At 40.4% G+C, this 13,202-nt stretch overlaps 1 protein-coding gene across 1 annotated transcript in view; it reads left to right on the top strand.

The window, feature by feature from the left end:
- Window positions 1-13,202, top strand: part of LOC149445010 (putative cation-transporting ATPase 13A4) — a 116,326-nt gene that overhangs the window by 15,965 nt on the left and 87,159 nt on the right. The window contains exons 2-5 of the mRNA XM_089654305.1: window positions 4,821-4,994; window positions 5,098-5,232; window positions 12,857-12,927; window positions 13,004-13,084. Coding sequence (XP_089510431.1) covers window positions 4,821-4,994; window positions 5,098-5,232; window positions 12,857-12,927; window positions 13,004-13,084 — 461 coding nt within the window. The remainder of the gene's footprint in view (window positions 1-4,820; window positions 4,995-5,097; window positions 5,233-12,856; window positions 12,928-13,003; window positions 13,085-13,202) is intronic.

Raw genomic sequence — 13,202 nt, forward strand, 5'->3', positions numbered from 1 at the left:
CACCAGTCCAACATATATTATTTGTTCTGGCCCAAATATTTCTGTGCCTCTAGTCCTATCCTTCCCCCTAAGCAAAACATTTACAGCTTCCCACTTTTCTCACTTAAGGCATCTCATACATTAATCGTTTTTTTTGTTTTTCTTGTTCAACCAGCGGGTTGAATGAAAAAAAACTGACTCGATTCCCCCATCCACACATTCAGTGTGAATAGGGGAATCCTCCCCGCTGGGCTGTTTTATTCTGACAGTGGGGAGACTTCCTATATCTAGCATCAATGATCAACTGGTAAAAATTCGACAGGGTGATTGTACAGAAATTCGGCAGGGCCTGCTCAACAAATATGCATCTCAGTCCATGTATGGCCAGCTTTAGAGTGGTTGTAAAACCTTCAGTTTTTTTTTTTTTTACCTTAATGCATTCTATGTTATTGAGATCCCCCCAGCCCACGATTATATGTACCTGAGCCCCATCGCAATCCAATGCTGTGCATGAGAGCAGTGGCTTTCCCGCCTCTTTCTCCTCACAGGGCAGATTGATAGCAGCGGGAGCCATCAGCTCCCAATGAAGTCAATCAAATTCTGTGACAAGGAAGTGGGGGGGGGTCTGTGCCCCACTGTCTGTGTCTGTGTGCAATCCCACACGAGTGCCCCCTTAGGAAGCAGCTTCCTATTGGGGAACTTACAGAAGAGGAGGAGCCAGGACCGTCGGTGGAAGACCCAAGAAGAGGAGGATCGGGGCTGTTCTGAGCAAAACCATTGTACAGAGCAGGTAAGTGTGACATATTTGTTTTATTTAAAAAAAATGAAAGCTCTACAATCACTTTAACTAGAGATGTATTGATTTGGACAGCTTCTAGTGATGTGGCCAGGCTGATGGCATTTAAAATATACTAGAACAGTGGTTACTACTGGTGATTGCAATGCATCCTTCTTATATGTAGCAGGAGTCAGAGGATTCTCTTCCTAATCAGCAGGAAATTTCACTGTTCCTGTATCATTAATTTTTTAAAGTTAATTGATACAGGAATAGGTATTGATCAACTGAGAGGATATAGAGTCTTCAGAAGCCAACCAGTGACAGTCCATGCTGAGTAGCATTTGATTCTCCCTACTTCTGTGACTTGGTTTAAGTGAATATCATCATCATTTTTTACTTTCATTTTTCTTTTTCTACTTTTTTTTTTTTTCCTTTTCTTTAAAATGTCATAGTTATGCTGACCTAAGTTTACAACCACTTCTTCTAAATCTTTGGTCCTCCTGATATGTATTTCTTAAATAGAATGCATCCTGGCTTTGTACATATTTTATTTAGTATAGTAAGGAAAAAAAAAATATTTAAAAAAATAGTTAAAGTAAAAAACAGATATGAGACAACAGTTAAAGTATAAAGTAAGTACAATATAATATGGTATATCCCTCCTAAATTCCATATCCGACCTTTTGGGGATTTCCGGACAGCAAATAAATGGGGCTTGGTGGTATTACTCATTGCTAATTGTATTTCTCAAGCAGAAAGTATAACAGGCAAATTATACTGAAGTGGGCCCTTCGCAAATCCACTGCAAAACACAGTCAACCTTTTTTTAAAAGGAATGTCATTATGTCTTACCGCAAATCCACAAAATAAAGGGGTTGCTTTCCCCATATAGAATATGCAAGGACGAGAAAACACTAATGTGCATGTACTGCAGTGATGTACTGCATATTTCCCTATGATTTATCCCTTTGAAGACCCTGCCTGTAATTCCTTTTGCGGGCTAACCACACATTGCACTTACATGGATTAATGGTGTCAGCTCTGACAAGTTGTCTTTTGTTAAGTTACTGAAACCCTCCTACTTTCCTCATCCCTACAACATAGGGACTAATTGTTCTGTAGCCCAAGATAAAATCTGGGAGGGGCTAATTAGACTGCTTGGGATAGAACAGGAAATGTGCACAGATCTTTTTTGCACTTCTCAAATCTAACAATATCCCTCAGTTGTATGTTTAACAGATCAAAGGGAATCAACAGGCTCATTTTTGGGGTTTACATACAAACCATTCACATACACTCCAGGGTGAACTGTACTCTTAGTAAGCAGTATTATAGATCTCCTATATTGGTAACCTCCAGATATTGCTGTTATCGGGTTGCCTCAGAGAAACTTGAATTTTAATTGTAATTTACCCAAAACAGTGAAGGAAGGCCAAGACTAGGAGCCAAGCAGATGTGTTACATGCATGTGAGATGGGGAAACCGCTCTCATTGTTTGAACACTGTTTGTGTGCAGTAAATTATTGTGTGAAGTAAATTAAATGTTCTGGAGTGACATTCTGCGGTTTAGCCACAAGATGCCACTGTTTTCCTAACACAGCCTCAGACTGCATAGATATTTCTATATTCATGAAGAGGTGGGGTTTTTCACACAGAGTTTAGAGAACAGGAAGGAGAGAGACAGCAGCCATGTTTTGGAGGATGGTGAATGCAGGAGCCGTGTGAGCAGAGAATCTGATGGAATCCAGGTGTGAGAACATCCCTCAGTAACCAGAGCTTCAGCTAAGTGAAGCTGATTGTGTCCAAGACCCTGATCCTGTTCAGAGAAAGGAAGATTGCTGCCAGGAATGCTGATAAGGGCACAGGAACAAAGCAACATACACTGCGATACCGCATGCTTGTTGGAGAGACATTTGTTCTGTTCAGAGTCGCCAGCGGATGCAAAGTGGACCCGGGTCAGTAAGATCGTGCACGCACCCCATTTCAGTGTTGGCGCCTAGAAACTGAGTCCAGGCCTTTAATTAGTTAGTTAGCGTCTCTGTTTGTGTCAGGCCACAAGTGTTATTACTGATCATTGGAAGGACTCCGTAACTTAAAGTGACATTTCACATTGGAGAGCTGATAACATCACACAAACTCAAGTCAGACTGGCGTTTTGCTCAGAAGGAATACTCAGGCAAGTGCTACAGGACCAGTTATGGGAGGAAGAATACTGTAGATTTGTGTAAGATCGTAAGCTGTTGTGCTGCACCGCAGGCTAGCCCATACCATACACCCATACACTGATTCCTGCTCTTTTAGGGTAATAACAGGTAAGGTGTGGCAGCTTAGTTGTGCCCACCAGTAGGTAAATTACTACACCTTCTACCTTCATCCATCAGAAGGTGCTGTGCTGTGCAGCACAAGGGTCTCAGCCTTTGGGCTGGGTGTATGTAAATTTATTGTATGTCCTCAGCATTTGTGGTTGTGTTTATTTGCCACATCTAAGTAAAATTCTGTTGTGGCAAAAGCTGGTGTTGGGGTTGCTTTCCTCGTTCGTGACTTCACTGTATCCTGGGGAGCCCACCCCGGTACACGGCTTACATGCACATGTGCTGATAATAAACATGCTGACAAGAGGAAAGAACTTAGAGCAGAGGGGTGAGCTCATCAGTGTGCTGCTTCTTCACTGGCCAGTCACAGGCTGTGTCAGAAAGAAGATCTAGCTGTATTGCGAAAAAGTCAGATCTTAAACCTAAATCTTCTGTCTGGCAGTCCTGTGAAAATCTCAGAATTGTATGAACAGAAATTTAAATTCTTTGCCAAGTAAAAATGTTAACACTCTTACATTGTTCAAAAACCTTGCAGTCAGCCATGACTCCTCCTCCTAAGAAACATTTAAAAGTTGTCATAGCTGTATGACACAAGGAAGGATTGGGAACTTCTGGCCTGAAGAACAAACATAGAAAACCGGTCCTTTTACAGTAGGTGTGGTTTCCTGTGGGATGAAGAATGTACACCACACAAACTGTGCTATGGTCAATGGTTGCTGGTGCCATGACCGCTGCCCCAGGTTTCCTGCTTCAGGGTGGTGCCTTTCTCTTCCAACATCCTATCACTCTGAACGAGCTAGAGAATGGTGCTTTGAAGTCCTCAGCTGTGGTGCTTCATGTCATTCCCATGATTGATGATCCATTTTCTACAGATCCATGCAGCCCTGTGCTTGTCTGACCACTTATAATCTGGGGTCATCCCAGTCTGGGTTAAGAGGCTGTATGTGTAGGTGTAGGGAGCTTGTGTTGGCACTTCATGAGATTTGAAAGATTAATGGGCACTATCTGCACATATATTTGGAGACTACTTCCAGGCATTTTCTTCACTGAAGTGTTTATTGAGCTCACTTAAATAGTGGTGATTGTCCTTTTTATTTGTATTTTATACATTAAGCACTGTGTTTATATATCATCTATTATTGGTTATGTCAACACGACAGCGCAGCAGTTTTTGATTTGAAGTAAAAATGTTACAATACGTATATTTCAACTGTGCCTGAAGTACAACGCATGAGTGTAAACCACTAACCACTGTGTTTCCATTTGGTGTCACTTGTGGCAATTTAGGCAGAACAAATTACCCTACCACTATATTATTTTGTGAGAGAGAAAACCAGAGAAAAATGTAGTTACTTTTACTCTTTTGCAAAGAACACGTTACTATATAGTATATTTTTATTGCCTATAAAAGGTTGAAAGTAGTACTCCTAATAGTGATGACAAAAAAGAGGCATACATTTTTAAAGCAATGAATGTGAAACTTGCCAAACATTTACTACAAGTGAAAATTTTCAGCTGCATGTGTTTTAAAATGACAATGATTGATTTACCATCGGTGAATGTGCCCCAAAGCCTTTATACATCATATGCACTGCAAGATCTGCAATCCTCTTTATTCCAACGTCCTGGACTGATCTGCATATCATTTTAAAATACTGTATATCACTTTGCGTATAACTTATGTGCTGTGATAAGTAATATTTTAGTTAAATTAAGTAACGTTTGAATTCTTCTTTTTTTTACTCCAAAAGGACATTTTTGGTTACCGCACTAGCACTTGTCGAAAAGCATTGTGCATTTTTGGATACATATGCACACTTGGATTTCTTTTTCTTATATTCTACTGGAAACCAGAGTGGTATGTATGGGCCAACTGCATTCCATGTTCCCTCCAAGAAGCCGATGTTGTTCTACTTAGAACCACAGTAAGTTGAAATAGAAGCCCTTTACTGGATTTTATAATTAACTCTCATATTTGTTACCATGTTTACTGTTTACAGTGCAATCAGCTGTTCTATTTCTTTCTAGGATGCCTTCAAACAGCACACATGGAAGAAAGTGCTGTCAATCAAGTTATCAGAATTTCAGAACAAGTCTTTATTTGCCAGTGCACAAGATGAGGATTCAGTCATTAAGAAATCGGTGATAGTTCCAGGTCACCATGTAAGTTTTTTTAAAATGTGTTTTTTTAATAATACATTTTAATTTAAAGTTTTGTTAAATACAAGATTAGTCAAGTATAATCAGTATTATTTTTTTTTTTTACAATCTGTTTAAACATAGACGGTCCAATGGCAAACTTACTTGAGCTGTAGGATCAAAGTTCAGGGTTGCAACAAAGTTATCATTCGAAGCTAAGCTGTAATCATACTGTGATACTGGATCTATCTTGGCAATCAAAAAAGGTAAAGGGGGTCATGCACCACCAACAATTGGTTGAGATCAGCGCAGTTTCAGCTGAGGTTGGTGGGACATGCCTAATTGATGTGTATACACTTTGAAAAATGGTCTTCCAGTAGGTATATATAGGTTGGCATGCCCTCCAGATAGATAATATCTCCAGCAGAAATTCGGAGTTTAAAATTTTGCTCCTGGGCTGTGCTAGATATAATAGTTTTCTAACTTAGGAGAAAGGATTTATTACAGTTTTTGTCTGAAAGGGAATGTCTCAACTCCCTCTCTGCCTGCAGTGAAGAAATGCACGCATTAATAGAATGTTGTAAAATTCTGAGATCGTGTCTGATGTGTCCGTGTATTGTAAGAGCATGGATTCAAAGGGAATGTGAGCTGTGTACAAGGATTATTGCTGTTTAAAGTGGTTGTAGAAGTTTTGTAAATGTAGGTAATGCAGCCAACAACCTGGATGAGCCAGTCAATCAAGGGACAATTCTACTAGTGGTTTAGGGCCAGCAGGAAAAGGGGCTTGAAGGACAGGGCAGTGAATCTTCTAAGAAAAAATTCAGTGCAGTTGAGGCCAGGTGGAAACTCTGTCTTGCCCATTATAGGAGTCCTTGAACTGACATATGAAGAAATCTTGAGGGTATCATTCAAAGCATACCACATATGCAGTAAGGAATATAGAAAAAGAAGTGGTTCATTGCATGGGTGTGGTATGTATCAAGGTGTCACCCAAATCAGGGATGTGAGGGAGATATCTGTTTAGAGTTATCTATAGTTTGTTGTTTTAAGGGAAAACCAAGTCAACAGTACGTCTCAATATCTTTATTAAAGAGTTCTGGGCATAGCACTCAATCCTATTGATTGTTAAAGAAGAGTAGAGGTACTGTAATGTGGACGTTTGGAAAAGTAAAAAAAGTGAGGATGGTTGTCTAACATGTACAATTTTATCATTTTTCCTAAAGTGACATACACACATTGAGAATATCGAATTAATGATCGTCCGTTTTTTTTTTTGTTTTTTTTTTGTTTTTGCATGCTAGTCTTCTATCGAAAGTAAAGAAGTTACTAAAGTTACGACAGAATAAAAATTAAAAAATGATGTAATGTATTTGTATTGTATTTTCGGATTAAAACTGTACGGATTAAACAAAATTGGTATTGCACGGTAATTTCCATGCTTGTCCCTTCTAATAATTTTGGATGAATCAACAATCAGATTATTGTACGATCGCTTCGAAAGTGGTAATTGTTTGTATGATTTTCTGATCTTGTGTACTAGCCTATATTGAGTGTCTGTGAGGCTTGAACATGAATGTGCTATTGAGAAGAATTTAACAAAGGAAAATAATTTAGTGCATATAAATATTTAGTTATAAGAAAAGCGTGCCGAGCTTAATCTTATATCATCATGCAATAAAATGTTGTCGTCGTCATCAATAATATTTCCAAAAATATATAGTGAACAAATTATAAATGTGCCAATAGAGGGGGAGATTTTCTAAAACTGGAGCACTCAGAATCTGGTGCAGCATGGTAGTCAATCAGCTTTTAACTTCAGCTTGTTCAGTTACATCACATCAAAGCCAATTTTGAAATCAATTTTGAAATCGTGCGATTTACAGTGAAAAGTCGATTGCAAAGTCGGGTGACTTGCTGATTTGAGGTGCGATTTGCAAGGCATCTGACATAGATGTCTATGTAAATCACACCAAAAGTAGTGCATGCACTACTTTAGAAATTGGTGCGGCTCCAACCAAGTCGGAAACAACACCGATATGACCGCTCTAATTGCGGACAATAGGGTGCGACTTAGCATCCGATTTGCAAATCGCATACCAAGTCACACCCGATGTGACCGGGGTGTTAAAGTGTTCCTAAACCCAGGACCCTGTATTGACTATATCCGGAGTCCCACAGTACACAGAACATGGAAATGCAATTATTTTAGTAAATATAAACTGCTAAATACTTTCTCATCAGCAGTATATAGCAGTCTTGTGACTTCTATTAGTGTCCAGCCAAGCACTGGTTAAAGCTTGCAGGAGGAGTTTTCATTCTCCTCTGACTGTCCTATGAGGCTGCATAACTCCTGACCCTCTGTTTGGACAGTGCTGATTGGCCCTGTGCCAATCATATGCTCCCTCCCCCCAAGAAAAACCTCTCTAGCAATACACACCAAACGGAGCAGGTGCAGAGTGCCTTCTAGGGCTCTGTACTACCAGCAGATAGATTGGGGACTATGGAAGAAGGGGAGGATCAGAGAAGACAGGATCAAATTGCCTTTTTACACAATGCGGAGAATTAACCTCTTAGGTTCCACAGTGAGTTTAACAAGCATGCTTTACTGCATTTACAGACTGATTTTACTGGTGTGGGTTTAGTAACACTTTAAACTTTGACAAAAAAACCTGGAAACTAACTGGTTTCTATGCAGAACTACACCAGATTTTGCACTCTCCAGTTTTAGCAAATAACCCCCATAGTGTCACTCAAAATACATATAAGAGTGTCAATTAAAAAGTATAGAGTTTATGCATTAGTGAAAACAAACCTTGCAGCTGTGGCCATCAGTGCGTAAGGATAAATCTTTGTTTAGTCCACCGCATGTCTACTTCACCTTATCCACATAAAGGTTTACCAGAACCATTGTGACCCCCCAGAACATGATTAGTCAAATTGTGCTAAGTATAAAACCACTCTGTAGTTTCTACAGGAATATGGAATCTGCCACTCCAGCCCAGGTTACATTCAGCAGACCCCTCTTAGGGGGGAAAAAAGAACACCAGGCTCTCACATCTTCCTGACTCTCCCCACTGTCAGAACACAATAGCACAGAGGAAGCGATTTTCACCTATCCACCTTGAATGTATGGATGGGGGGGAATCAGGGTTTTTTCTTTTTTTTCGTTCAAAGCTGATTGAAAATGTGTTTAATGTATGGGCTGCCTGAAGGTTCAGAGCCATAGCATGGCATCTAGTGTGACCTAGTCTCTGAAGACTCCCACCGAGTATGTTATATGGGCTGAGCAACTACTACATTTATTGTAATCATTGAGTGTCGTCATTGCCCCACTTTTTCCCCATTGGTTTCCACAGAAAGGGTTGACATGCTGGACAAGTACTGAATCACTGGAGGGAAGTGTGCGCACACTCCATGCTCTGTTTTTGCCTTTTCAGCATGAGGTGGCTGCCTTCCACCATTTTTTCTATTTGCAAGATACATGCGGTCCTGACTTAGTTAGTCCTCACTGCCACGTTCAGCGACCTGGTCATTTCTTATCAGCAGCTCTTCGCTGGTTTTAACTGGCATTTTCAAATAGTTGTGCCTGTTAAGTAGTGCAGCATATTTGATTCCAAGTGCAGATTGAGTAGTCCTGCTGGATCTTGCCTCAATCTAATAACCATTCCAGGGCAGCCTGCAGTGTTTCTCCTCAGGGATTTGATGCCAACAGCCTTTGTACCTTGCTTGAGTCAAAACGTTCCTCCTTGTCCTCCATTGCTCCATCAGGTGTGACCCCCTTCTCTGCTTCATCCAGAGAGGAGTACTTAGCAGCTATGCCTGAGGTTATAGGCCAAATTGTAACCGCACTATAGAGACTATAAATATACTTTTTTTGTTTAAGAGTCTGTGTCTGACATACTTGCAGCATTCTGATCCTTCTGTTGTGGGGGCTCTGTTTGATGCCGAGTCTAACAGGCAGCTGCCATGGCTCCCAGGCTAAGGATATCATATTGGTTCTTATTGATCAGTTGCTCATCTCCTTAAAATTAAAACAGCTAGTAGCATCTACTAGTTCTGTACCACAGCACTAAAGTAGGATATTCCCTTAAGGGATCTAATGATATCCCACCTCAGTAGAACACTGAACCTACCTATTGAGAATGCACCATTATTTAAAGTGGTATTAAAGTCTATATATTTTTTTTAAATCAAAAAAACATGATATACTTACCTTCTTTGTGCAATGATATTGCAGAGGGCAGTCTCTTACCTCTTCTTTGATGGTAGCCCGCCAGCCCTATCCACCCCTCCTCTTTTCTGAGTGCCCCAATAGCAAGACCTGTGTTATGGGGAAACCCATGCAGGTGTGCTCCCAAGTTTGGATGCGTGCATTCGTAGACACACACAGCATGGCTTGGCTGCTCTCCCACCTTACAGGATTTGACTGACAGAAGCAGGAGCCAATGACTCCCACTGCTGTCTGTGTGTTCTGGAAGAGAGGAGAGTAGGCCTGAAGATGGGCAGTGCTGATTTGATTCAGTCAAGTGTATGATGGGGGGGGGGGGGGTAAGTAGTGGGTTGTTGTTAGCTTACTGCAGTGAATTCACTAAGGTATAAAACACCTAGCCTTTAGAATCACTTTAAGGATACCTTTACAAAAACCTTTCCAAGACATTGTTTTTGCTAGTGGGCTCTGCTATGCAACCTGTCCAAGCTGCAATGTCAGTTTGTCAAACCTTCGGCGAATTGAATAAACTGATGTCAAGGGATCCAGCTACCAGAGGACAGACCCAAGCCAGGGACATAGTTCAGCTGGAAACCCTTGGCCCCGAAAGAGGTGGCATCCACCTCTTCTTGGATCTTAAACTTTAAATAGCTTAATTCGATTCCAAACATTCTTCATGGAATCCGCCAGGTCTTTTATAGCTTCCTAGCATGAAAGAAACTTGCTAGCCTCTGTGAACACCAAACACGCATATTTGCATGCTCCCATTTCTCCATAAAATCAAGGCTAGATTGTTTGCTGTATGAGCTCAACATTACCAGTTTTTAGCATTACCATTTGGTCTGTCTTTTGCATTCTAATAGGTAACCAAGGTATTGGCACTTGCTATCCTTAGTAAACTCCCAGAATATTCCCATTATGGGATACCCAGACTATTTCATATTCAGGGAATAGGCAGTGCTAATACTAACTGACAATGTGACATGGATAGTCTAGAAAAGCATGTATGTTCTGTTTTACAAAAGCAAGTGAGAGACCAAATAACCAGCTTCTTCAGCCCCTGAACACAAAGTATCTCTTTGACACAGCTATCATATCAATATAAAGTTCAACAAACAACAAATGAAAGGGTAATAGAGGGGTATGGGAAGGGATGTAAAGGGGTTTGGTACACTAGAAACTTTGCATGGGTCATGGAAGTGAGATATAATAAATCCACAGGTCTCAAATGGCTTAAATTTTTTTCAGTAAGGTGTTCCAAATGCTGGACACCTTACCATTCACTGTGATCCAGTTAAAAGAGAAACATGGGAATAAAAAACAAACATGCATACTCACCTCTGTGGAGGCAGCATCATTTTGATGCTACATCTGTCCCCCACTGGCTTTACACGGGAACTGAGTGATCAAAGACCACTGTTCGCTCACTTCTCAGGTCCACTCTGAGCACAGAGCAGTGACTGTCAGACTGGAATGCTGGGCTGTGCAGGGGACAGGAGTGGCTGGCTCAGCCTCTCAACAGCACGCCGAGAGGCTGAGGCAGCTGGCAGTCAGGCATCTGGGCAGATCCTGATTATTGTTGGGATTCCTGCAGAGCCTGGACCGGCTCTGTGATGTCAGCTGAGTATGGGTCACAGGAGTGCCAAGCAACAATAGTTTTCTTGATCCCCTTGGGATTTGTGGAGAGTGACCCCCAGAAAGGCTTCTTCAAAGGATTTTTTTGTGATTAATCCAGGTTACAGTATAGATGAGGACATAAACCCTAGTCAAAAATATCTAAATTTTACAGGCACAGCTACCATCTGTGAAACCTAATACTCTCAACTGAGAACCCCTGAAAACATTTTGACAATGTTCCTTGAATAAATTTAGCAATGATTGTATATTTGTTTTGTAGCTAGAATTGGAATGGACAAACATGAATAGGTATAACTAGACGTGTGTCCCAATGCCTTGTGTCTAAATGTGCCAGGAATGGTCAGGATCCGTGCTGAAACTTTGATTTGCATGTAGCCACTTGTAAATAATTTTAAACCACATGAAAATATAGGAACTAGTGTTCAAATGTACAGCAAAGAGAATTTGACTCCCTCAGGGTCATTCTGACAAAACATGTTGATATTGTTCTATGTGAAATAATTGCCTCTGTTTGCATTGTTTTAAGGGATAGAAGGTTCATCTATTCTCTTATTTTATTACACAAAAAAATAAAAAAAAATTACTAAAAATATAAACTCACTTTTATACAAAAAAATAACTGCACATTTTTTTTGCAGGTAAAAAAAAAATTTGAATTTTATTATTTTTTTGTTGCATGAACCTGTAAACCATCAGCGGATCTCTGGTGCCATGCAGGTCTCCTGCAGACCTGTCAGGATACCTGCTTAGCTGTATGAGATGTATGGGCAAGCAGATATACTGACAGGAAGACTCAATGAACTACCACGGAGCTTCACAACGGCATAGTAGTTCACTGAGGACTACAAGCCGACAACCTCTAAGGCTGACAGGACTTGTAGTTTCCCATTCACAGAAAACCATAAATGAGTGACAAGGCCAGGTGGGTGGAGCACTGCACTGCCACATTTTTTAAAATTTGACAGCAAGAGGGGAGAAGATCCCCCATTAGCTGTCAAAGCGGGGGAGCGGGAGCCGCTGCATCATAACATGTTACACCCTGAATATGGATATAACCTGTTTTGAAAGGCAAACTTATCCTTTAATGTGTTACTATTGTGCTATGTGATCACGAGTATGTTTGATCCACATTTTGATTGTAGGTTTTATGTGAACTCGACAGGCATTGATTTTGTTCTATGGTGGTAACTGGCTACCCACATGCAGTATTGTATTGCTGATATTAGTAACACATTTCACCATAGAATTCTAAGATCTCTGACTGTCAGCAAAGCCTGGTCCTTGATTGTTGATCGTTTTGCCAGAGTGCAATCTCCGCACAGTGTGCAATCTCAGTGTAGTGGATATTGTACATTTATTAAAAAACAACAAATAGCAAATGACACAAAATCAGTAAAAATGTGCTTTTCGTTGACCATAGGTTCAGGTCTCAGAAAAGGCAAGGCATCAGAGCATACACACAACACTGGAAAATGTAGAACCTGTAACATTTTATATGAACACCAGGAGTGCCAATCTAAGTGCAGCACAATAGGTAATGTAAATGGCACAAGACAACTGGCAACTCCCTCAGAACCACATAAAAAGGGAATGTAGTGGAACCAAGACCTTGGTTTTCTTTAGGAAACTGTATATGGCAGGCCAATGCTGTGACTCCCTGCCGCTCATCTGCAAAGTTCATACACTATTAGACCTGTGTTGCAACACAAATTGCCAGAAGAAGCTGCAGCATGATTAATCCATTGAGCCGTATTAAATTGTTATCTGATTTTAACTTCTAAAGTATGCCTTTGTTTTTTGTAGGTTAGATATATACAAGTGCAGAAAATTCGTTACATATGGGATGCCGGTGAAAAACAGTTTACTAAAGCAGGGTAAGTTTCTGTGAAAGCCTATTGTTGGGATAGCATGTCACAATATCTCAAGATAACAATTGGACCTCTTTTTCAGAGTCCTGGAAGATTACTACACTTGTTCCTCCATCCATGAAAATTTTGGAGGTGGATTTGCCAAAGAGGAGCAGGATGTTAGGTAAAGACATTTAACCATACAAGGATTTATAAAGGGGAACTATAATGTGTTTATATGATGTCACTCTATGTTTATAAAACATGGAGAAAATTGAAAAAAGATTTTTGCAGTCATTATA

The sequence above is a fragment of the Staurois parvus genome, unplaced genomic scaffold (assembly GCF_062004578.1).
Source record: "Staurois parvus isolate SC_StPar_1 unplaced genomic scaffold, SC_StPar_1.0 ptg000750l, whole genome shotgun sequence".
In the NCBI taxonomy this organism is placed as follows: domain Eukaryota; kingdom Metazoa; phylum Chordata; class Amphibia; order Anura; family Ranidae; genus Staurois; species Staurois parvus.